The sequence below is a fragment of the Lepidochelys olivacea genome (genome assembly GCF_965140295.1).
Source record: "Lepidochelys olivacea isolate rLepOli2 genome assembly, chromosome: 4".
NCBI classification, from domain to species: Eukaryota; Metazoa; Chordata; order Testudines; family Cheloniidae; genus Lepidochelys; species Lepidochelys olivacea.
This window is the reverse complement of record NC_140414.1, coordinates 8,263,911-8,288,030: the sequence shown is the minus strand read 5'-3', so window position 1 is coordinate 8,288,030 and position 24,120 is coordinate 8,263,911. Positions and strand designations below refer to the sequence as shown.

Here is a 24,120-nt window from a genome sequence, read left to right as displayed (position 1 = left end):
CTGATCTGTCCTTCTCACTATTTACCATTCTATCAATCTGCGTGACAGCTCCTAACTTTCCCAGAAATGATTTTATATATTCTTCCAGATCAGTGGTGCCAACTCCACACGGCAGGAAGTTGCCAGAGAAGCCCTGGAAAGTCGCTAGATGTTGCTAGTTAAGCATTCAAAAAGCATTAGAAATGTCACACAACAAAATGTCCACAGAATTCAATGGCGAATTCTCTGTCTATATCAACCTGTGCTGGGCGAGAGGCTGCTCCCAGCTGCTGAGCAGAAAGCAGCGGCAGTGCTGGGCACTCCCTCTCCGGCTGGATCGTCTGGGCAGCTGAGTTTATTTTGTTATCACTGACTGGCTCTATTGATGTCTCTTAGTTGGGAGGGGACTGGCAAGTGGTTTCTGGTTGTCCTAGTTACACGGGGCAGGGCTGGGGTCCCCCTTACTTCTTAACCTGGCACTGGGCTGCATGGGTGGTGGGTGAACCCCTAGCATGGGGAGGTGGCTAGCTCCCCAGCCCCTCCCCTTCCACTTGAGGTCCTGCCCCGTCTGCGCCCACCAGAGCCCAGCCGCCACTGTAGCCGCTGGCCCCTGTCCAGTGCCCCCAGCCCCCCCGCACTGTGGCTGCTGGCCCCTGCTCCAGGCAAGCGCCCCCCAAAGCGCTGGGCAGCATGGCCCAGCCTCCCCGGGTCATGCTGCCCGGCCTGACCCCTGGACAGCTGGCCTCCCTCGCCCCAGCACTCAGTGGGCAGGCAGGCAAGCAGCTTGGCCGGAGTGCCTCCAGCCTCGGGCAGGCGTCATGGCCAGAGTGCCCCCAGCCCCAGCGCTGGGCAGGCAGCAAGGCCCCAGCGCCGGGAGGATGAGCGGCGTGGGGCGGCCCCCAGCGTGCCTGCTCCAGGGAACAGCAGGCTGGATGGAGCCTGGGGGTGGAGCACGGGTGGGGGGACATCAGGCTGTTTGGGAAGGCAACGTCTTCCCATGCCTATGGTACCCGCCGCCCATGCTGGGCTGCCCCTCTAGCTCTGCCATCAGGGCTCTGCTCCCTGGGGGTGCAGCCTAGATTCCCTTAGACCAAACTGCCCCTCTTGGGCAGCGAGGAATGAGTTCCACAGGAGCGTTTTCTTCAGGCAATGGCTGCTCTGGGGGAGGCAGGTTCACTTTGCCCAGGACAGCTCATCCCCATAGAGGCTAAGGGAATCTGGGCCATGCCCCCAGAGAGCAGAACCCCAAAGGGAGGGCTGGAGGGGCAGCCAAATGTCAGCCCTGCCCTGTGTAACCAGGACAGCCAGAAAGCCCTTGCCAGCCCCCTACCAGCCGAGAGGTGCCAATAGAAATAGTCAGTGATAACAAAATAAACTCAGCTGTCAAGACCATCCAGCCGGAGAGGGAGCGCCCAGCATTGCTGCTGCTGCTTTCTGCTCAGCAGCTGGGAGTGACCTCTTGCTAGAGCAGGGTGAGCGCAGGAGGTAGTAATAGGGGCAGGTTCAGCAGAGTCCCAAGGACTCACTCACAAGCCAGCTTCTCCTTGGAGAGGGATTTTGATCAGTTAATGTTTCAGTGGACAAAGGCTCAAAGATCTGTTGACAAATAAGAACATAAGAATGGCCACACTGGGTCAGACCAAAGGTCCATATAGCCCAGTATCCGATCTTCTGAGAGTGGCCAATGCCAGGTGCCCCAGAGGGAATGAACAGAACAGGACAAAGATCAAGTGATCCATCCCCTGTCACCCGTTCCCAGCTTCTGGCAAACAGAGGCTAGGGACACCATCGCTGCCCACCCTGGCTAATAGCCTTTGATGGACCTATCCTCCATGAATTTATCTAGTTCTTTTTTGAAGCCTGTTATAGTCTTGGCCTTCACAACATCCTCTGGAAACCGGTTCCACAGGTTGACTGTGCGTTGTGTGAAGAAATACTTCCTTTTGTTTGTTTTACACGTGCTGCCTATTAATTTCATTTGGTGACCCCTAGTTCTTGTGTTATGAGAAGGAGTAAATAACACTTCCTTATTTACTTTCTCCACACCAGTCATGATTTTATAGACCTCTGTCATATCCCCCCTTAGTCATCTCTTTTCCAAGCTGAAAAGTCCCAGTCTTATTAATCTCTGCTCATACGGAAGCCATTCTATAACCCTAACCATTTTTGTTGCCTTTTTCTGAACCTTTTCCAACTCCAGTATATCTTTTTTGAGATGGGGCAACCACATCTGCACAAGTATTCAAGATGTGGAGGTACCGTGGATTTATATAGAGGCAATAGGATATTTTCTGTCTTATTGTCTATCCCTTTCTTAATGATTCCCAGGGACATTCTGTTTGCTTTTTTGACTGCTGCTGCACATTGAGTGGATATTTTCAGAGAACTATCCACCATGACTCCCAGATCTCTTTCTTGAGTGGTAACAGCTAATTTAGACCCCATCATTATATATATGTGGCAAAAGTCACTCCCCCACCCCCAACAGTTGGGGTGCAGAGAAAGTGACAGCCTGATTCTACAACCCCTGTGTGACAAAGTGGGATTTTCCCCCTTGTTATGTTGCATGTGAATCTTACTGTCCTGTATGAACACTGTGTGTACGCCAGTTTCCCTGTGTGCTGCACCAATGCCTAGGTGGTGGGAATTGGGTGTGTGACTATTGCTGGGGCCCTCAGGGTAGGTGAGACTGCTCCAGCTGCCTGCACGTAAGCTATGGCCGGTGCCCTTCCTAACCTGAGAACCAGGAGGGGGATGCGACCAGGTGACACCTTGCCTGGGAAGTAGGACGAAGACCGGAGGAGGAGCAATGGGCATGTCAGAGCCCAGGCAGCAGGGTCCAGGGCAGTCTACCATGCGGGGCGGAAGGAGAGGGGAGTCCAGGATGTCTGGGGTTCTCCTAAGATGGACTTGGCTGAAAATCACTGATTTCTGTGCTATGGTGTGCTCCTGTGGACTAATAAACCTTCGCTTTTACTCGCATGGCTGACTGCGGAATTGGGGCGCAGGCCGCACCGGCTTCCTCAGGAGCCCGGCCCAGCCCAGGCGGGCGCGCTGCGGGAAGCGCACGGTGACCCCGGGATGCTGAAGGCTCTGAGCTCAGACCCAGACACTGCGCTCAGAGCAGGGAGGCTCGCTCCACCAGAGCCCTGACCGGCCTCATTCAGCGCCGCTCCCGAGCATCGCCGGGGGGCTCCCTGACACTGCCTAAGTCCAGGGGACCAAGGCTGCGCCGCGAACCCAACAGCCTGGCGCGCCCCCGGCCGAGGCGCTCGCTGAGCAGACCGCAGGCGGCGGCGCCGCTTTGCAGGCAGGCTCCTCAGCCCGGGAAGCGGGCGGTGCGCTGGATCCCGAGCAGCTGGGGCGTGGGGCGACGGGGCGGTCGGGGTGCGGGAGGCTGAGCCCGGGCTGCGCTGAAGGAGGCGGGAGGGGCGCAGTCCCCGGCGCCGGGGGACCGGGGCGGCGATTGGGGCCCGGCCTGTGTCCCGCCTCCGGCAGGGGGCGGGCCGGCCTGGGCCCCTCCCCCGGCGGGGCGGTGCAGCGCGGCGCGGCGCGCCCCTCTCCCGGAGCCGGCCGGGCGCGGAGCATGGGGCTGGCGGCTGCCGAGGCGCCGGCGGGCTGGGGAGGGCCCGGCCCGGCGGCGAGAGGGGGCTGCGCCGAGCGCTCCGCGGCCAGGCCCGGCCGGTAGGGCAGCCGCACTCCCGCCCCGGCGGGCCATGGCCGAGCCCGAGCCCCCCGCGGCGGCCCGGCGGTGGCGAGACGCCGCCCTGCGCGCACGGAAGCTGCGGAGCAACCTGCGGCAGCTGAGCCTGGGCCCCCGCGAGGAGCCGGAGCCCGCCGGGCCGCCCGCGCCGCGCCGCCCGCCGCTGCCCGCCGGGCCGGGCGAGCCGGCGGCGCTGAGCCTGAGCGGGCGCGGCCTGGAGGAGCTGCCCGAGGGGCTGGGCGCCGCGCTGGGCGGCCTGCGCGTCCTCAGCCTGCGCAGGAACCGCCTGTCCCGGCTCCCCGCCGCGCTGCGCCACCTGGGCCGCCTGGCCGAGCTCGACCTCAGCCACAACCGGCTGGGCGGCCTGGGGGACGGCGAGGCGCTGGCGCCGCTGCGGGAGCTGCGCAAGCTGAGCCTGAGCCACAACCAGCTGGGCGCGGACGGCGCGGCGCTGCCCGGGCGGCTGGGCGCGCTGCGGCGGCTGGAGGAGCTGGACCTGAGCTTCAACCGCCTGCGCCGCCTGCCCGAGGCGCTGGGCCGCCTGCCGCGGCTGCGCTCGCTGGACGTGGACCACAACCAGCTGCCCGCCTTCCCGGCGCCGCTGCTGGAGCTGGGCGCGCTGGAGGAGCTGGACTGCTCCGGCAACCGGCAGCTGCGCGTGCTGCCCGAGGGCATCGCCGCCTTGCGCTGCCTCAAGATCCTGTGGCTGAGCGGCACGGGGCTGGGCGCGCTGCCCGAGGGGCTGTGCCAGCTGGGCGCCCTGGAGAGCCTCATGCTGGATGGGAACCAGCTGCGGGTCCTGCCCCCGGGCTTCGGCCGCCTGCAGCGCCTCAAGATGCTGAACCTCTCCTCCAACCTGCTGGGTGAGTTCCCCGAGGCCGTGCTCGCCCTGCCCAGCCTGGAGGAGCTCTACCTGAGCCGCAACCAGCTGCCCTTGCTGCCTGCCCGCCTCTGCCAGCTGCACCAGCTCCGCACCCTCTGGTTGGACAACAACCGGATCCGCTACCTGCCCGACTCCATTGTGCAGCTCCACAGCCTGGAGGAACTCGTGCTGCAGGGCAACCAGATCGCCATCCTGCCCGAGGGCTTTGGGCAGCTCTCCCGGGTCACCCTCTGGAAGATCAAGGACAACCCGCTCATTCAGCCCCCTTACGAGGTTTGCATGAAGGGCATCCCCTACATTGCTGCTTACCAGCAGGAGTTGGCCCACTCCCAGCCTGCTCTCAAGCCCCGGCTCAAGCTGGTCCTCATGGGCCTGAAGGATGCTGGCAAGACCTTGCTGAGAAGGTGCCTGATGGAGGAGGAGAGGCAGAGAGACTCTCCCCTGGCTGCAGCTGGCAAAGATGGTGGGAGAACCCAGCAGCAACAAGACATCGCTCTGGGCCTGACTCCTGAAGGTGGTGGGAAAATACAGCTAGGACACAGCCCCATCACTGAGCCCCGAGATGCTTCGACTTCAAAAGGCTCCTCGGTAGGACATACCTCCATTGAGCAGCAGGACCCATTGCTGTCCTCGTCCCTTAAAGTTGCTGGGAAAATCAGGTTAGAGCACCAGGACGTCTGCCTGTCTCCATCCCCAAAAGTTAATGGGGAAGCCCAGACAGGACACTTCCCCATGCTGCTGGAGCGAGATGCCCCCCTAACGCCATTGGTAGCAGGCCTGACCGGCACCAGACAGGGTATCGAGGTGACGGACTGGACAGCAGATGCAGAGCGGGGTCTGACTTTCATTGTGTATGAGCTGGCGGGTGACCCTAGCTACGACGTGATCCAATCCTTCTTCCTTTCGCCGGGAGCCTTGTATGTGCTGGTGGTGAACCTGAGTGCCTACACCCCACATTGCTTCTACTCTGCAGTGGGCTACTTCCTGCACTGGCTAGGCGCCAAAGTGCCCCATGCAGTAGTGTGCATGGTGGGCACGCATGCTGACCTGTGCGCTGAGCGGGAGCTGGAGGAGAAGTGCCTGGACATCCACCACCAGATTGCCCTTCAGGAGAAGCGGGATGCCGAGGGACTCCAGAGCTTGGCCCAGCAGGTGGACAATGCCCTGGGACAGGACTTCGACCTGCGTTGCTCCAGCCCCCACACTGCCTTCTATGGGGTTTCAGACAAGAACCTGCGGCGCAAGAAGGCCCAGTTCCAGTATCTGCTCAACCACCGGCTGCAGATCCTCTCGCCGGTGCTGCCCATTAGCTGCCAGGACCACTGCCAGGTGCGCCGCCTGCGGGACAAGCTTCTCTCCGTAGCTGAGCACCGGGACATCTTCCCAAACCTGCACCGGGTGCTACCCAAGTCCTGGCAGGTGCTGGAAGAGCTGCACTTCCAGCCGCAGGCTCAGCAACTGTGGCTCAGCTGGTGGGATTCGGCACGGCTGGGCTTGCAGGCGGGCCTGACCGAGGACCGACTCCAGAGCGCCCTGTCCTATCTGCATGAAAGTGGCAAGCTCCTGTACTTCGAGGAACATCTGACTCTGCGGGAGTACGTATTCCACAATCTGCCTGGGCTCATTGACATCCTCAACGTCTTCTGCCAGCGGGACACCACGGTGCTGCTCCAGAAACTGCTCAGTGACACCCATATAGATGAACTGAGAACCACCCAGCTCCACCACTACGTGGAAGGGTTCCTGCTGCATGGGCTTCTTCCTGCCCATGTTATCCGCCTACTTCTCAAACCCCATATCCAGAGCCGGGAGGACCTGCAGCTTATCCTGGAGCTGCTGGAGAAAATGGGGCTCTGCTACTGCATCAATAAGCCCAAATGCAAACCCCTGAATGGGGCCACTGCCTGGTACAAGTTCCCCTGCTATGTGAAGAATGAGGTGCCCCATGCAGAGGCATGGATTAATGGTACCAACCTGAGCGGACAGTCTCTTGTCATTGAACAGTTGCAGATTGAATACACCTTCCCCTTCATTTTCCCATCTGGGTTATTTGCACGCTACAGTGTCCAGATTAACAGCCATGTGGTTCAGCGGTCCGATGGCAAATACCAGATTTATGCCTACAGGGGGAAGGTACCTGTGGTGGTGAGTTACAGGCCTGCTAGGACCACTCAGCAGCCAGACACTCTGTCTATTGCTAGTCACGCATCTCTACCAAATATATGGACAGCCTGGCAAGCTATTACCCCCTTAGTGGAAGAACTGAATGTACTGCTTCAAGAATGGCCAGGTCTGTACTACACCGTGCACGTCCTCTGTTCCAAGTGCCTTAAAAGAGGATCACCAAACCCATACGCTTTTCCAGGTAAGGTGTGATTCAGCTTGGCTTTAGCAGCCTTTACATAATTTCAGTATCGCTCATTCTTTCAGAGCACTGGTTTTCAAAGCTGTTTGGTTTTTGGGTAACTTTTTGGGGGTAATTCTCTTCCCAGCCTAATTCCATCCCTTCCCCACAACTACAGTACGTGGTTACATGAGGGAACATTAGTATGGTCTGAACGAAACAGGATCAAAATAAACTTAATTTGAGATGTGCGGCTGCTGCATGGTCATATTTCCCTTTGTCCCCCCTTTTCTAGCTGTATGGTCTATTTTTGTCCCTCAGGGTAGGGTCTTCAGGGAGTAAGACTTAACCCCCAAGTTGCCTGTGCTCCCTACTCTGCATTTTTATGTTCACATTTTATTGCTTCCCCTTCACTTTGGGGCTTTCTGTAACTCAGTTGTGTTTGAATTTACATACTCAAAAAAGGAAGCTATGAATGCAAAGAAGGTTTTTATTGAATTGATTTTTTTGTTTAAAAAAAGCCTTCAGAAAACCTCAAATTCCTGTCTAGATCTAGGAGGAATAGTCGCTTCCTGAATACTGAAGGGTGCTTCATCATCTTTGTTAAGTAGCTCTGCAGACCACCTAGAAGTGAGTCTCAGACCTTGGTTTGAGAGTCATTGTTTGGAGAATAACTCCAAAACATTTTTTAAAACAAATTTTCATTGATGCTTTAAAATATATGTGAAACTTTAAAACAGGGGTGGGCAAACTTTTTGGACTGAGGGCCACATCGGGCTTGCGCAACTGTATGGAGGGCCGGGCAGGGAAGGCTGTGCCTCCCCAAACAGCCTGGCTCCCGCCCCCTATCCACCCCCGACCCATCCGACCCCCTGCCCCTAACTGCCCCCCGGGACCCCGCCCCCTATCCACCCCCGACCCATCCGACCCCCTGCCCCTAACTGCCCCCCAGGACCTCGCCCCCTATCCAACCCCCCACCCCCCCTCGCTTCCTGTCCCCTGACTGCCACGACCCAATCCACACCCCTGCCCCAACTACTCCCTGGGACCCTATCCAACTCCCCCTGTCCCATGACTGCCCCCCATCCCGAACCTCCGCCCCATCCAGCTGCTCCCTGTCCCATGACTGCTCCTCGGGACCCCCCTGCCCCTTACCCAACCCCCTTCCTCCCCACCCCCTTACCATGCTGGAGCCAGCCACGCTGCCAGGCTGCCCGACAGGAGCGGTGGGTCAGAACGCTGCCCGCGCAGCGGCGTGACTGCGGGAGAGGGGGACAGCGGGGGAGGGGCCGGGGGACAGCCTCCCTTGCTGGGAGCTCAGGGGCCGGGCAGGACAGTCCCATGGGTCGTAGTTTGCCCACCTCTGCTTTAAAACCAATGTTTGAAAGAGGTGATAGTATCACAATAGTACATATTTAGGAAACAGAAATTTTCAGATGGCGTCTGGTTTAGATTCTGTTTCATTTAGTACGTATGCAGATGCTGCTATCTCACTTCATAGAACTGTTGCCACCTTTACTACTGCAGCCTCAAAGAGAACCAGAAAAGGATGCATTAGCAATCGTGCATATGCTGGCATAAAATCAAAGTAAACTCTCGACCTTAAGCAATGCTCTGAGATTTCTTGCTGTCTTCCCCCCCTCCCCCAATAATGAAAGTACTTTGCAATATATTTTATTTATAAAGATTTTTAATTGGAAAGGAGGTGGAATAGTACTTAAACTGAGGATAGTGGGGCTGCTGCTTCAGCTCATGTGGTATAATGTGGACAATTTAAACATTTCTTAAGCAGAGAGCTGCTCGTTGTGTCCCAGCCTATGTCCTGGCTCAGTCACTTACGTCTCTGACTCAGTGTATTAGGTTATGTAAGGTTTCAGAGTAACAGCCGTGTTAGTCTGTATTCGCAAAAAGAAAAGGAGGACTTGTGGCACCTTAGAGACTAATCAATTTATTTGAGCATAAGCTTTCGTGAGCTACAGCTCACTTCATCGATGAAGTGAGCTGTAGCTCACGAAAGCTTATGCTCAAATAAATTGGTTAGTCTCTAAGGTGCCACAAGTCCTCCTTTTCTTTTTAAGTTATGTAAGTGACTGAAGGGAGAGCGTGAGCTTCCATTTCTGTGAGCCATTGATAGCTATTTAAATATGAGGTGCCTACCTGGACTTGTGTGGACACACAGTACAGTTTTCCTTGACTGCTGACCAATCTGGTGTTTACACTAAATTGAATTAATTAAAAGCAAAGCAAAAAAATTAACTGCAAAAAACATAAGTAAAATGCACAAATAACAGCCGTAAGCACTGCCTGTGCCTGCATCTCGGTCTGGTGGGTGTTCGCTAACCCTCCCCCATGATCCATCCTGGTCCCTGCTTGGGCCAGCAGCGATAATTCCTGGGCTGTAACTGTGGTGTTGATAAATGGAGAACTCCGCTTCCAGCACTTATCAGGTGAACTAGATGCATCTAAACATCAAGTACAAAGGAAAACCCCTCTCTCTCTCTCTCTCTCTCTCTCTCTCTCTCTCTCTCTCTCTCAATATTGGCAACAGGTGTTGAGTACTCTCCACCAACCGGAGTGGGAGGCATAACAAAACTCCCACTCAGACCTAAAAAATCCCTTTTCCTCTTTGTGTTTAGTCTCCTGAAATTGTTGCACTCTGATTTTTCCCCTGACTTTTTTCTTTTGTAGCTGTGTGAAAGAGTACATTAATTGAAATCTCAGTTGCGTACACATACAGATTCCAAGAAACTCGCATCAGTAATACTGATAAATTGTGTGTGTTACTCTTTTGTGTGAATCCTTTGACTAGTTAAAAGGTGCTTGGAATGGCTCCTGTATGTCCATAGAATCTGTTGCAACTCTAAGAAGATTAGATATTGTAATTGAAATACTTTCTTCTACTTGGAAAATTTTAACAGGATCAGTCTTTAGTTTGAAATAGATTAAAAATATTTGAAATTTGTATCCTATGAACCGGAAAGACTGAGAGATATGGCAGCTTTTTGTTCAGTTAAGAATTATTACAAGGCAAAAGAGTATTCTACACTCTGTAGGTTAAAATGTAATTTTGGACACCCAAGAAAACACTATGTCCAGATTTTCAGAATTGCCCAAAGCCAGGATCCAGGGTGGTTTGATTTTCAAAAAGCTATGTACCTGGCAGGGCCCATTGACTCAAAGCTTCTACTTTTTTTAAAGAAGTTGGTCTCTGCGTTTTACTACAGAGGTTGTAATGTGTGTGTTCTTTTTCTTCTGATTGTGTGAAATGATATGCTGTTGACAAAATTCAAGTATTGTTTTCTTAAAAGTTGACTTATCAAAGTCAGCTGCATTGCTGTAGTGTGTCTGGTGAAGACCCTCTGTGCAGTGGGAGAGAGCTCTCCCCTCGGCATAAACTCCACCTCCATGAGAGGCAGTAGCTATGTTGGTCGAAGAAGCTCTCCTGCTGACATAGCGCTGTCCGCATCGGTGCTTAGGCTGGTGTAATTTATGTCTCTCAGGGGTATGGATTATACCAAAGTAAGCTGTAGTGGAGACCAAGCCTTAATTTGTGTCATTTGGGGGGGTTACTTTGCTAACCTTTGTCAGACATCAAAGAATTAAAATGATCTGTTTGCTTTTGGAGAGTATTTGTGAGAATGTCTGATTTAACATCTTATTTCTGATTTGGTTTTGTTCCATTGTTCTCAAAGTGGGGAAGTCTTGTGCTGGTCTTGGTTGAATCTCAGCCAGCTAGCATTCATCCAAGTTGCAGTTTATGTAGGATACTTCTACATACTTTGGGGTGAGTTTTGAAACCCTTAATGAGGGTTTAAGTGGCATGGAGGAGCCTATGGGGACTCTCTAAGTTTCACTGCTGGAAAGCAGTCTGTGTTTTTGCATATTAAGCTGACGTTTCAAGTCCACATTAATACAGCCCACGACTGTCTCAGATTGGCAGTTGTATCAGTTGCAGAGAACTGGTCAAACATGGTAGTGGTGGGACAGAAGTGGCCAAATTTTCATGGAGGGGGAAAAAACCTAGCTAGGATACAGAAAGCAAAGAACAGGATGAAATGTTCAACTTTCATCATGGCCAAAGGTAAGCAGAAGCTTCTTCGGGATACTGTGTGCAGTATTGGTCACCTCATCTTGAAAAGGCTATTATAGAACTGGAAGAGCTCAGAGAAGAGGGGTGAGAATGAATAAGGGCCTGGAAAAACTTTCCCATGAAGAGAGATTGAAAAGACTGGGATTATTCTTAGACAGTAAATGAATGAGAAGGGGACAGGATAAATGTACCTACAATAATGAAATGTCTTCTAGAAAAGATAGATCAGGAACTTTTGGTCTTCCTGTCTCTGATCACAAGAACAAGGGGACGTGCCATGAAATTAAAATTAAAAGGGGATGTGCCATGAAATTTGGGAAATTCAAAACTGACAAAAAGGAAATACTTTTTCACGCAAGATGTGAGCTCACTGCCACCTGAAGTCATCTGGAATTGCCAGGCTGGATCAGACCCATGTTTTCCAAGATGCTCAGTGGCTAGGAGCTTCTGCTGTTCTCAGGTGGGTGAAGGGGAGAAAACTCTGTCATTCTCAGTGGGAGCTGCTGGAAGCTGAGCTCTTCTGAAGATTTAGCACCAGGTGACTCACATTGAAGTTCACTCTGAAAATTGGAGTTGGTTCTGAATGAAAGCCCAATATCGGGAGTCAACATGCTCTCCTTTATTTATTATTAAATTCTAGGCTGCTGTTTTTCATAGACCCAATTGCTGTGCAGCAACATCTCCTGAAATAGAGCTTGAGTCTAGCATGTGGCAGCATTTACATAGCCTGCTGTGGGCTTTTTTCTTGCCTTATTTTAAAGATAGCTGCTGTAGCTGTTTTGTCCTAGACTTGCATTCTTCTAAAGGATGTTATTTGTCTTAATGGAGCAAGAGGTCAATCTCATCTAAATCTGTGGGGCAAGGCTTACTTTTATATAACTACTGGGTGTTTAAGGGTTAGACTGTGGAAAGTCACGGATCAAGCTGAATCAGTTCTGTTGAGTTGGGTTAAGAGGATAGAAGATTAGCTGTAAAATGTAAGTAAACTGTAAAACTCTAGCGCTGTTTGTTAAATGTGTTCAGGTTTTCCCTACTATTGAATGTTGGGTTTGGATAATGTAGTTTGCTATAAATAATGGGATACAAACTACTCTGTTTTCCCCAAAGACTTCAATCAGATCTACAGGAAAAAAGCCAAAATGCCCACCACAAACTGTACATACATACTATGAATTTCACGTTTCGTTGAGGATGCCCAGCACCTGGGATGGATGATGTATTTTTGTTCTATGTTTAATAAATCTAAATGAAATATTACAAAGAGGAGAAAATTGGGAAAGCCCACATATTCTATGGGAGAGATTGTCAGAAATGCAGAGATCAGTTAGGTCCCCAGCTTTTGCAGGGTGGATTGATTTTAATCATGTTTTGCACTTGTACATTTTAGTTTTTTTTCTAAAGAAAGGTTGATTCTCCTTGGTTACCATTAAAACATGTTATTTGCAACTAAATATAAACTTTACACTACAGGGTGGTTCTTTTTGCTGATCAGGAGGATATGTTAGATCTACATTTATTTTAAGCAGTTAAATAGCTTAACTTACTATGATTCATCTTAATGTTTATATTTTTATGTTAGAAAATGGTGAACAATGCATTTCTTATTTACTAGATTAATTTTTTTATTTATAATTTGTGAAGCCCTATTTGGATGGAAAATAAAATTCCACTAAAAATACACAACTAGCATTTTATTTTTTTGTTAAAATTACTCCAAAGTGTGCTTGCTCTCACGCACGTGCTCTCTCTCTCTAGGAAAAAAAACTTGATCAAAACATATTTTGCATTTAAAACTAGTTGATTTATTAAGCAAGGAAAATATCTGTAGCTAATGAATTGAACTAATTGTTTCTGATCCCCATGTCCTTCAAGATTTTAGAGCTAGTAGAATTTATCCCTTCTATAGTTTATTCAGATTTCCTGCTTTTTCAACTCCAGATTGGTTTCTTAACTTTGAATGAACTAGCTGAATAAACTGAAATGAAGCAAATACTCTCTCTGCAGCTGCAGAAGAGGCTACTGCTGTCAAAAGCTGGTGTAGCCCTTCAGCAAGCTCTGGTTCCAGGTGCTTAGCCCGAGACTTCCACCAGTTCAGTGGTCTGACTTTCTTTAAAACGGGACAGCAAACATTAATATTATTTTTGTATTTATTTTAAATTATTTTAATAGGTTACAATAAATGTAGGCATTAGTATAGATTGTCATAATTTCAAATCTGAAATAAATTTATTTCAAAAATGTAAACCTGTGTTTAAATTAAAAAATTGGATTTTTGATTTAAATCAGATTTTGTTCAGTTAAAAAAAATATCAGTATTTGTTCATGCTGCCAGCTGGCACTAAAAGTCACTGGGAGAAAGAACTACTGGTTGCTACCTCTTTTCAGGATTGAGGCCCAGATTATCCATGTTAAAGGTGTCTCTGTTGAGCTTACACCACAGGGAATGGAAAATGCAGATGAACTTGCTGCACGTGTTGGCAGAAATGTACAAGTTATTTGTAAAAATACTGATACTTTTTAGAAAGCGACCCCTGGGTTAAAGTTACTGTGCCAAGCACTTCATGGATTCCTTGATACAGTGGAACTTCAGGGTTACGAACACTTCGGAATGGTGGTTGTTTGTAGCTCTGAAATGTTCGTAACTGAATAAAACATTATGGCTGTTCTTTCAAATGTTTACAACTGATCGTTGACTTAATACAAGCTTTGAAACTTTCCTATGCAGAAGAAAAATGCTTTTTTTAACCATCTTAATTTAAATGAATAAGCATAGAAACAGTTTCCTTACCTTTTCAATTTTTTTTAAACTTTCCCTTTATTTTTTTAGTAGTTTATATTTAACACACTACAGTACTGTGTGCTTTTTTTTCTTTGACTCTGCTGCTGCTGACTGTATACTTCCAGTTCCAAATGAGGTGCGTGGTTGACTGCTCAGTTCGTAACTCTGGTCTTCGTAGCAACCTGCAGCCTGTCAGGGCAATCCGCTGGCGGGCTGCGGGACAGCTTGTTTACATTGACTGTCCGCAGGTATGGCTGTTTGCGGTTCACCGTTCCTGGCCAATGGGAGCTGCGGGAAGTGGCGCGGGCCACAGGGACGTGCTGGCTGCCACTTCCCGCAGCTTCCATTGGCCAGGAATGGCGAACCGCGGACACTGGGAGCTGCAGGGAGCTGTGCCTGCGGACAGTCAATGTATACAAATGGTCTCACGGCCCGCCAGTGGATTATCCTGATGGGCTGCAGGTTGCCCCACCATTGTTCTACTGTATTGTTTTTTTCTTCTCTGAGTGCCTGCTCGTGTCCATCCAATGCTAGGTGTGTTCGCACTCATGTGCACGGTGGCCAGAGGTTTTTCCCTTTAGCAGTATTGGTAGGGCCAGCTCTGGAGCCCTCTGGAGTCCCGCGTTCATGCACTGGTATATGGGGCACTGCTGACCCCCGCTCCCTCTTACCACCAGTGATGGTGGCCTTAGCGTTGTTTCTGGACTCTGAGTTGTTTCCTGTAAATAGTTGAATAGTTAGTTATCTGTTGTTTGACCTGCCCTCCATCCCTGCTGTTGGAGCAAGAAGAAACCGAGAGGGTGTGGGGCTGATGCCACCCCATATACTGACACATGAGTGTGGGACTCCAGAGGGTGCCAGAGCCAACCCTACGGATATTGCTAAGGGAAAAACCTCCTGCTGCTATGCACGTGGGTGCGCGCACTCCTAGCATGGAATGGACATGAGCAACACATCTCGAAGAACACCAGTTACCGAAAGGTAGGTAACGGTCTTTGATAAAATGTTACTAAAGCAGTAGGACACTTGCCAACATATTAAAAGTTCCCAGTGCAACAATTATTACACATTTAAGCTGTCTGGAGTTTGATAAGCTTAATGCTGATTATTGATTGGGTAAAAATCCTGTAACAACTGTGTAGAAAAGCAGTAGTTCAATAAAACTTTTCTTTATGTAAAGGAAAGAAGATTGGTAGTCTGGAAATGTGGCCTATCCTTTTTCATGTTGGCGCAGAGTCTGTGCCTTTTTAATGCAAATAACGCTTGATTTTTTAAATTAATTTCTAAAAATAAATGCTGTAAAACCCTTATTTCCCTCTCCTCCCTCCCACCCCTTTTCTTAAAATGTTTGGATGGCCCCAATTCACAAATAACACTTCAGTAAATAGTCCACATTTCTGCGTGTGATGAAAGCAAATTGTCAAGGAAGGAACTATACAGTATTATAAATTACAGTTAGGAAAAAAAGTTTTTAAACAATAAGGAAAACTTACAATTATTATACTTTGTTAAGGAATCATGGATAAACAATATAAAATGGGTTTATTAATTCAGCAAAGTTTCCCTTAATCTTGTCAGCTGGTGGTCTTTGGGCCAGTGTGGCAGGATATGACATTCCTTGTAGACAGTCATCTCTTGCTGTAGGCCCTTATGATGATTCCCCAGCTCTGTGACGATAGTGTAATACTGTGTTCAGTTGAATGGATCTTTCAGTTTGGCTAGTGAAGCAAAACAGAATTCTGTGCCTTTATTGCATTACTTTTTAGACTTGCGGAAATTTTGTTTGTGCAGGAAGTGACCTGTAAAAGGGATGCACTGCTTTGAATTGGTCTTTGTTTTCTGTTACATAAATGTTAATTAATAACCACCTTTGAGTTTATTTTGTTGGTGTAAAGCTCGTGTAGATTTTTGCTTTATGGATTAGATTGACTGCATTCATATTAAGACTTGTTTCTGCTGTGTTTCATCATCTCTGCTAATGAGTCTTGTGAACTGTCTGGAGACACTGTTCTGTAGTAAGAAGAACAGGAGTACTTGTTTCAGAGTAGCAGCCATGTTAGTCTGTATCCGAAAAAGAAAAGGAGGACTTGTGGCACCTTAGAGACTAACAAATTTATTTGAGCATAAGCTTTTGTGAGCTACAGCCCACTTCATCGGATGCATAGAATGGAACATAAAGTAAGACACACACAGACACACACACACGTTGGAAGTTACCATACAAATTGTCAGGTTTCAGAGTAGCAGTCGTATTAGTCTGTATCTGCAAAAAGAACAGGAGGACTTGTGGTACCTTAGACTAACAAATTTATTTGAGCATAAGCTTTTGCTCGTGAAAGCTTATGCTCAAATAAATTGGTTAGTCTCTAAGGTGCCACAAGTCCTCCTTTTCTTTTTGTGCATACTAATTTTGAGAGGCTAATTAGTTAAGATGAGCTATTATCAGCAGGAGAAAAAAACTTTTGTAGTGATAATCAAGATGGCCCATTTAGACAGTTGACAAGAAGGTGTGAGGATACTTAACATGGGGAAATAGATTCAATATGTGTAATGACCCAGCCACTCCCAGTCTCTATTCAAACCCAAGTTAATGGTATCTAGTTTGCATGTCTGTAGTGATCTCCTCCATCTCTTACCAGGTGTATCAGAATCTTGTATTGCCTGCTTGGTTTAAAAACGTGATGATTGGTAGTTCTAGTGGTGGTAATTTACATGGTTAGGGTACAATTCAGTAGGCTTAGTGTGATTAGAACCTCATGTCTTCAACATGCGTGCCATTGGCAACAGTATGAGTGGAACTGCATTTAAGACTGGGTGTTTTTTCTAAAAGGATCTGCTCTAGGAATTATTTTGGGAAAGGTGTGTGCCTCTGTTTATACAGGAATCTATGAATAATCTGCTCGTGCAGAGCAAGAGTAATTTGTAACGTAAGCTACAGCGAAAAGGTTCAAATTTCTTTAAACATCACTGGTTTTGTGAAAAATCCTTTGAAGAGTTGTTTGTTTTTAGCATTAAAGATAATAACCCTGTGTGTATCTCTTCCAGCGGAAAATACTATTAATACTGTCAGAATCATTGTGGAGTGTTACTCTGAATAGTGGGAGCAAAAGGCAAGGGAGAAGTGTGAGGGAAATAGAGGTCTAGAGAGAGTGAAGAGAGTGGTGAGGTGACATGAGGAACAGACAGTTGGTCAAATGACCTTGTGTGGCAGCGACTCATTGGTATTGGAAATCCAATTCTCACTGCATAACCAAGCAAGAGCTGCTTTCCACCTAAGCCAAGACACATTGGGAACTGATCTGAGCTATATCACTTCAGACACAGCTGTTCTCTTCCACTTTCTGCTGTTTGTCAGATCTGAGCTTAGGAAGATGTTGAAATGCCACTTAAGGAGCAGTGTGGCTTTGTGGATTTGAGTTGGGCATTGGATGCTCTCAAGTGCTAATCTGCCAGAGTTATGTAGCCTGCATCTGTGTCTGATTCCCCATCTGTAAAGTGGGGATGATCATTCTTACCTGTCTCACTGGAGGATAATCTAATGCATGTTTGTATGGTGCTTTGCAAATGTAAACAGCTGTGCAACAGTATGGACAATACAGGTCTAACATTCGGGCAGTGTCTTGTGCTCTGCAGTCTCCTTGATGCTGGAGTATTAAGCAGCTATCCGCTTACAGTAGCTTGGCCTGTGCTCTAGTCAGGACTCTGGTTAATGACAGCACAGACTAATTGGCTGTCACTTACTTCCTTCTGGCTCATTACTGGGAAAAATTAAGCGAGAGAGTAGTCAACCAAACAAGTTCTTGGTCCTGTTTTTTTATTTGATTTTTTCTGTTATGATTGGAGTCTGAATGCAGAAAAATAACTACATTTGTCTAATTAAAATAGTTTTTGGATTAAATATAAGAAAATTACATATCTCCCATCCCCACTTCCCACCGAGAGAATTAAGAGAACTAACTGAAGTCAAATAGCTATTTGAATGGGTCTGTTGGCCCAGGTGAGCTTACAGGACACCGATTAAGGGCTATGCTATTTTCAGTCTGTTTTTGTCATCTGATTACAGAAAGGAGAGCGAAATCCTACAAAAAACATGGAGGATAAAAATCAATGATTTTTTTAAATAAAAAAAATTGGATTTTTTAAAATAAAATGCTTTTTGAGGGGAAAAACCTATCTAAAGATAGGTTTTTAATTAAGATACATTATAGCTCAAAGATACCTCATCATGGAATAGAGATTATAAATTCTAATTCAAAAGTATAAGACAATATATTAATGTAATGTTTAAGAAAAGTTTTGTAAATGAGTTCCAATAGTTCATGGATTAGGGACCCAATTTTATGGGGTTCCAGGGGCTTCTGTATAGATTATTTAGGTTAATCTTTCTATCTACCCAATGGGACTCAGTGCTCAGACTAGAAGGTACCATCAGAGATGCTTAGTGTTGCAGTTCTCAAACTGTGGATTTATCTCTCCAGAGATGATATGCTTGTTAACAGCAAAAATGTTTTAAAATAAATAATATATAGAGGTGAGAAATAACAGACCTCAACCCTGTTGTCCCTCTGCAAATTTGTGTACAATCCCTTACCTCTCTCTAAAAGTGCAAAGTTTCAGAAAGTTCAATGAATAGAAGATTGTTGGGGGTGGAATAGATCTGGACAAGGAGGAGAAGTCTGGAGATAAATGTGAGAGGGGAGGGACAGGCAGTAGAAACAAAAGTGAAGTGTTTGAGCAGCATATTCCAGAAGCCTTGAGGTCTTTCTGAGTATAGCCTTCATTGATTTGAGATCTACCATACCATTCTCTCACTAGAAGGGAACCTATCATGGCAGCAGGCCGTAAAAGAAACCGAGTTTGGGAATAAGAACCATTCAAGAAATATGTTTGCTGATGATGTTTTAAAGAAAGTCATACCAGTGAGCTGGTGGAAGTCACTTAAGCACTTGGATTCAGAGACTGTTGAAGTGATGATCTCATTTTTAACAGCAGTTGCTTCTTCTGCCGGTGTAGAAAGAATATTTGCTTCCTTTGGACTATTTCATTCCAATTGAGAAATCATTTGGGACCTGAAAAAGCAGGAAAGCTTGTTTTTCTTTTCCAGACTGTGAACAAACAGGAATATGAAGGTGAAGAGACTGAGTTAGCTGCAGAAGCTAATATTTTAAGTTTCTCATGTTGACCTGGCTGACATAGTCAATTTAATTTCTTTTAACTTCATTTAACTGTTTTAGGTAAATACAGTTTTAACAAATACAAACCTGATTTTAAAAAACTTGAATGTTTAACTAAATTCAAAAATTCATCTTCTTGTTTTGTTAAAATGTTATATGTTTGCTGTTGAAGAAAAAAAATCCAGAATACGCAACGTTGTTTTAGTTCAATAAAACAATTTAAATGTCTGTCTGGAGATGTTCTCCTCCTAATACAGCATGGCAAAAAAATCCTCCAAATATTAATGATAGTTCACCTCCCAATGACTTCATAAATATTTGCTTCAATTACCTTTGGTAAATGAAATGACCAAACAATCATTCATTTTCTGATATAGCTGTAAAACTAATCTGAAAAGTTTTCAAAATAAATCACTTTAAAAATGTATAGTGTGTACCTTCTAAAAATGAAACCTACGTCTGTCTCTGAGTTGCGAACAATATGTACTAAGGTTATAACAACCAACAAGAATGCGCTTTTATGTAGAAATCCATGATTAAATCAAGGCTTCCTGAGTAGTGATTTAAATCACATCCACCCTGACAGAAAGCTTAATGGAGTCCTAAAAATATCATGTAAATGTACAAGCAAACCAACCACCTTGGTACCTTGGGGTTTGCGGCTGGGTATGAATATTTCTCTTTTTAAGAAAATTATGTAACTGGTTTGAAGCACTTCCGACCATAGTGCACTTTACTATAAACAAAGGACCTGATTTTAATTTAAGGAGTCAATCATTGGAATTTGATGGGATTGTAATATGGCAGATTAATGTGCATTTGCCAATGATCCTTCTTTGATTTAAAGGAGAATAAAGAGAATTAGATAAAACAGAGCTGATTCCTGGTTAATGCCTCCAATAAGAAATTAATGATCAAAATCATGGTCTTTAGCTTTACAACAAAGAGTAGGTGGAGAATTTCTAACAGAATGGGCATTTGGAAATGGGCTATGGGAGACGACTAATGTCCTTCCTTCAGAAAGACTCCTGAAGTTGTTAAAGGTAGGGCATGCAAACCAGGATGCAATCACCATGGTGCTTTAGGCTCCATCAAGAGGAAGGCAAGAACTGTGGGAATATAGGTGGGTCCATGAGCATTCAGTGCTGCCCTGTGTGTGAATTTGATTTTATTTTCTGTAGCTGAGCAGTAGTCTCTCTCCAGTGGGGTTATGTTTTTGATATCCTTTATCCAATCAGACTCCGAGGGTGGCTGGCTGAGTTTCCATTGTATGGTAATTCTACATTGTGCCAGGAGCGCAAACCTTTTCTTGCATTTGTGTCTCGGATTTGGTGAGACTGTAGTGGGGACAGGCTCTTGGAATGAAAGGCTTGTTCAGACTTCCACCCCTGTTTGTTTCCTGTGCATTTCTAAAACGTCTGGCTGTGAACATGAGGAGACTTGGCATCCTTCAAAGGACTATCTTGAAGTACTACTAAGTACCACTTGGCACATACCTACTGCATCTGGTGATGCTAGCTTTTTGAGGACTGGACTAAAATGTTGCTTACATTTCAGGGGTGTTGGGTGATGGGGCCACCTAACCTGTGTGTCATATAAAGATGTATACCCCAAAACCGTGGACTTCGTAATTCCTTGACTCCACAGGCCAACTGTGGAAAATGCAGTAGACTGAGGATCACCGCTCACAGCTGTGGAAATGCTACCCAAAGCCCATCAGATACACCTCATGTAAAATGCAGACTGCGATTGATACGCAAGACTAGCCAGAGACTGGCAGAGCCCCAAGGTTGTTCAGATGGTATTCTGCACATTTCTAGACTTTATAATGCTGTTTAGGGTATAAGTGTAACCTTAACTTCAGACAACCATTACAAAGCTGAAAGTCTGTTGAGAGCTCCAAACGTCACTTTTAGTAAATGATGATAATTAAGTTGGAGTTCATGTTATGCGTTTGATGAGATTTTTCTTTTGGTCTGGAAGCAGACTTCATATGGTGTAGATAACAAAAAAAAACCCTTCCAAATAGACGCAGTTAAGTAGGAGCTCTCCTTATGCACACCAGAGAGCTGATATGCAAGTGACAACATCTTCTCATTGTGAAGTGATGAGGCTTCATAGATTTGATGCTAGGAGGGCATTATGATGATCTGTTCTGACCTTCTGCATAGCACAAGGCATGGAGTTTCACTTGGTGACTTCTGCATCAAGGCCAATAACTCCTGGGCGAGCTACAGAGTTTCTTTCTAAAAAAGCAGCCAAACTTGATTTGGAGGTCTTAAGTGAGAGTCAGCCACATCTTTGGTAGATTGTTCCAATGGTTAATTACTCTCACTGTGGAAAACAAACACGTCCGTTCAAATTTGTCTAGCTTCAGCTTGCAGCCATTTGGATGTAATGCTGGCCTCAGTGTTCGTTAATTCAGATAACTTGGCACTGTTGATTTTAGTTTGAAGTAAATCGTTTAGTTCAGATGATGCCGTGCTTTGACAAAGCTCTACTTAATGGGATTTCACTATTAACTCACCCTATTATAGTACATCTGTCTAAACTTGCTTTGTAGCTACCGTCTTATAACTTCTTGGTACCATTCACAAGATGGCACTTTCTGAGTCGCTGTCTGGTATGACGAGATGGCTGTGCCACGGATGAGGGACCCAAAGCTACCCAGATGCTTTTCTGTCTTATTTTGTAATGAGGTTTCAGAGTCCCACCAACTAGACGTGTAATAGGAAGGAAATAATTATCAAGAACCATCATGGTGGGATGGGGCCGAGGGGAAATTCCAGGAATATAAAAATTGCTTTGATTATAAAATTCATGCCAAATGTAACTAACACAAACTGGACATTGGGGCACCTAATGTGAGCATTATTCCTCTATAATTTCTCTTTAGGACTTTCACCGTGTAACTGGCTGACTATTAAGGGAAACGTTTTTCCGTCAGGTGCGCATCCTGTGGCTCATTGTGCTCCGTGCTGTGGTGACAAAGATGTCTGTTACTAGTACCACTTAGTGAGCATTAGACTGCAATGTGACACAGATCATGCTGCCATAAAGCTGCGCATGTTGTTAATGTGTTTCATTAAAAATGTACCAGCCCTGATTTCCCCAGCAGCATTTATCTTAAGGATTGGCCTGGACCGAAAAGGGGTGTTCTAACTTACTTGGTTTCAGAGTAGCAGCCGTGTTAGTCTGTATTTGCAAAAAGAAAAGGAGGACTTGTGGCACCTTAGAGACTAACCAATTTATTTGAGCATAAGCTTTCGTGAGTGGTATTTTCCACTGAATGCATCCGATGAAGTGAGCTGTAGCTCACGAAAGCTTATGCTCAAATAAATTGGTTAGTCTCTAAGGTGCCACAAGTCCTCCTCCTTCTTTTTGCTAACTTGCTTGGTTATTTCACTGGTATCTTTTTTTCTATGCAGCATGAAAATCCCTCATGGAAGCAAAGAATAGCTCTCACTCCACTTCAGCAGTTTAAAAAATGTCAGAGTTCCCATTTTGGGCAGTTACCTAGTTCAGCGTGTTGCAGAGCAGTGAGTAGTTTCCTCACCCCCTCCACAGCACTGGGACCAGTTATACTGATCAACGTTTAAAATCTAGAAAAGGAGCAGACTGGGTGTCTCATGAGATGAGGGCCTAGCCTCACGGTGCTCAGTGAAACACTCAGAGATCTGCACAAATATGAAAGAAGAATGTGAAGTCCAATGCAAGAATAAATCAAATGAAGTAAGGGCACCATTCTACTTCATAGGGTACTGGAAATGCTAAGTATGGAGTTCAGGAAGCTGATTGTCCCTTTTAAGGGAGCATTGAGGGGGAGTGAAGAGTTTTCCCTGTAGAAGAGGAGGGGTTCGGCTCTCCTCACCTGTAGATCTCAGGAGAGCTGCTGAAAGTCCGGGCTTTTAGCAGAGAGATTCTTGGTGGGAGAAAGGGGCTCAGAGCATGGAAGGGGAGTAAGGTGTTTCTTGACGGATCAGCATTCACTTACTCATGTATTTTCTGTATGGTTGAGGCGGGCAGCGCTGCAGAAAATGCCCAGTCCCTCCTGCCCTGTATAGTCTGAATTTCATGGAGCTCCTGTTGATGACTTTCTGCTGGCATGGCTCATGGCAGAAGAGAGGGCTATGTCCTGGAGTTGGCACTCATGCCTTTCCCTTGCCCACTCCAGATCAGTCCCCTTCCATGTGTGTAGGTGGAGGGATGGGCCTGAGCCAGTGTTTTAGACTTTATATGCAGCCATGATCCTTTGAACTCTGCAAATTCCAGGTCCCCATAGCCTGGGCTCCTGGGTGTTTGCAGGGACAGTCAGTTGCAGACAAACATTGCCATGAGAGCTGCAGACGAGAAACATAGAACTGCCAGGAGAAGACCAAGGTGGCAGAAGGGTCTACACCATTCTCACGAGCGGGATTCATTGAGTGCTAAGGGCACTGAAATCAGTTCCAGCAGCTGTCCAGAGAACTGCAGCGGGGGAAGGGCGGAATACCTCTGTCTCCTGCAAGGAGAATAGTCCTGCAGCTGGCGTTGTGGTGGAAGATGGGCTTTGCTGGGTGGCCTGGGGCTGTCTGCATGTTCATTTCTGCTTGTGCAGAGCAGAGGGGCACGTTTTCCTTTTGAATTTCAGTATTGTACTCTGCCTCTGCACTGGCAGTTCTGGGCTGTCAGGGAAAGCGGCCCCCCGGATGGATGTTTCAGGAATTTGCCTTTAGTGTAGGTTTTCAGAGTTGTATAACCAGCACGCAGCTCAGTCACAGCCTATCGGATGTGTGTTCTGGCCAGGTTTCCCCCGCTTCCCCTGCAAACCCCCCCCCCCCAGCTTTGAAATGCCTCATGGTTAGGGTTTGTGCATGGCGGTGCAGTGAGCATCTACTGAAGGGCTTGGTTGGTGCAGTGCTCCAGGAGTAGCCTGGTGGGAGATGGTGACTTGAAGTTCAATTAGGGCAGCTAAGATGTCAAATCATGTACAGGGATAGTCACTCCTGCATTTACACTCCAAATAAGCACAATGGTTAGTGCATATTAATTGCGGAGCAGAAATACTGAATAGTCCCTGTAGCTTGAATGCACGCAAGGAGTTAGAGAGACAAGATGGGGGAGGTAGTATCTTTTATTGGACCAGCATCTGTTAGAGAGACAAGATGGTTCAGTGAAAGCTGTTGCCT

The 24,120-nt window shown here is 47.1% G+C and overlaps 1 protein-coding gene across 1 annotated transcript in view; it reads left to right on the top strand.

Annotated features, from left to right (window-relative positions):
• The first annotated feature begins 3,573 nt into the window (after positions 1-3,573).
• The window catches only part of MFHAS1 (multifunctional ROCO family signaling regulator 1), a 118,802-nt gene continuing 98,255 nt past the window's right edge, over positions 3,574-24,120 (top strand). Inside the window, exon 1 of the mRNA XM_084625611.1 lies at positions 3,574-6,930. Within this exon, the coding sequence (XP_084481737.1) occupies positions 3,696-6,930 (3,235 nt within the window). The 5' untranslated portion in view covers positions 3,574-3,695. The remainder of the gene's footprint in view (positions 6,931-24,120) is intronic.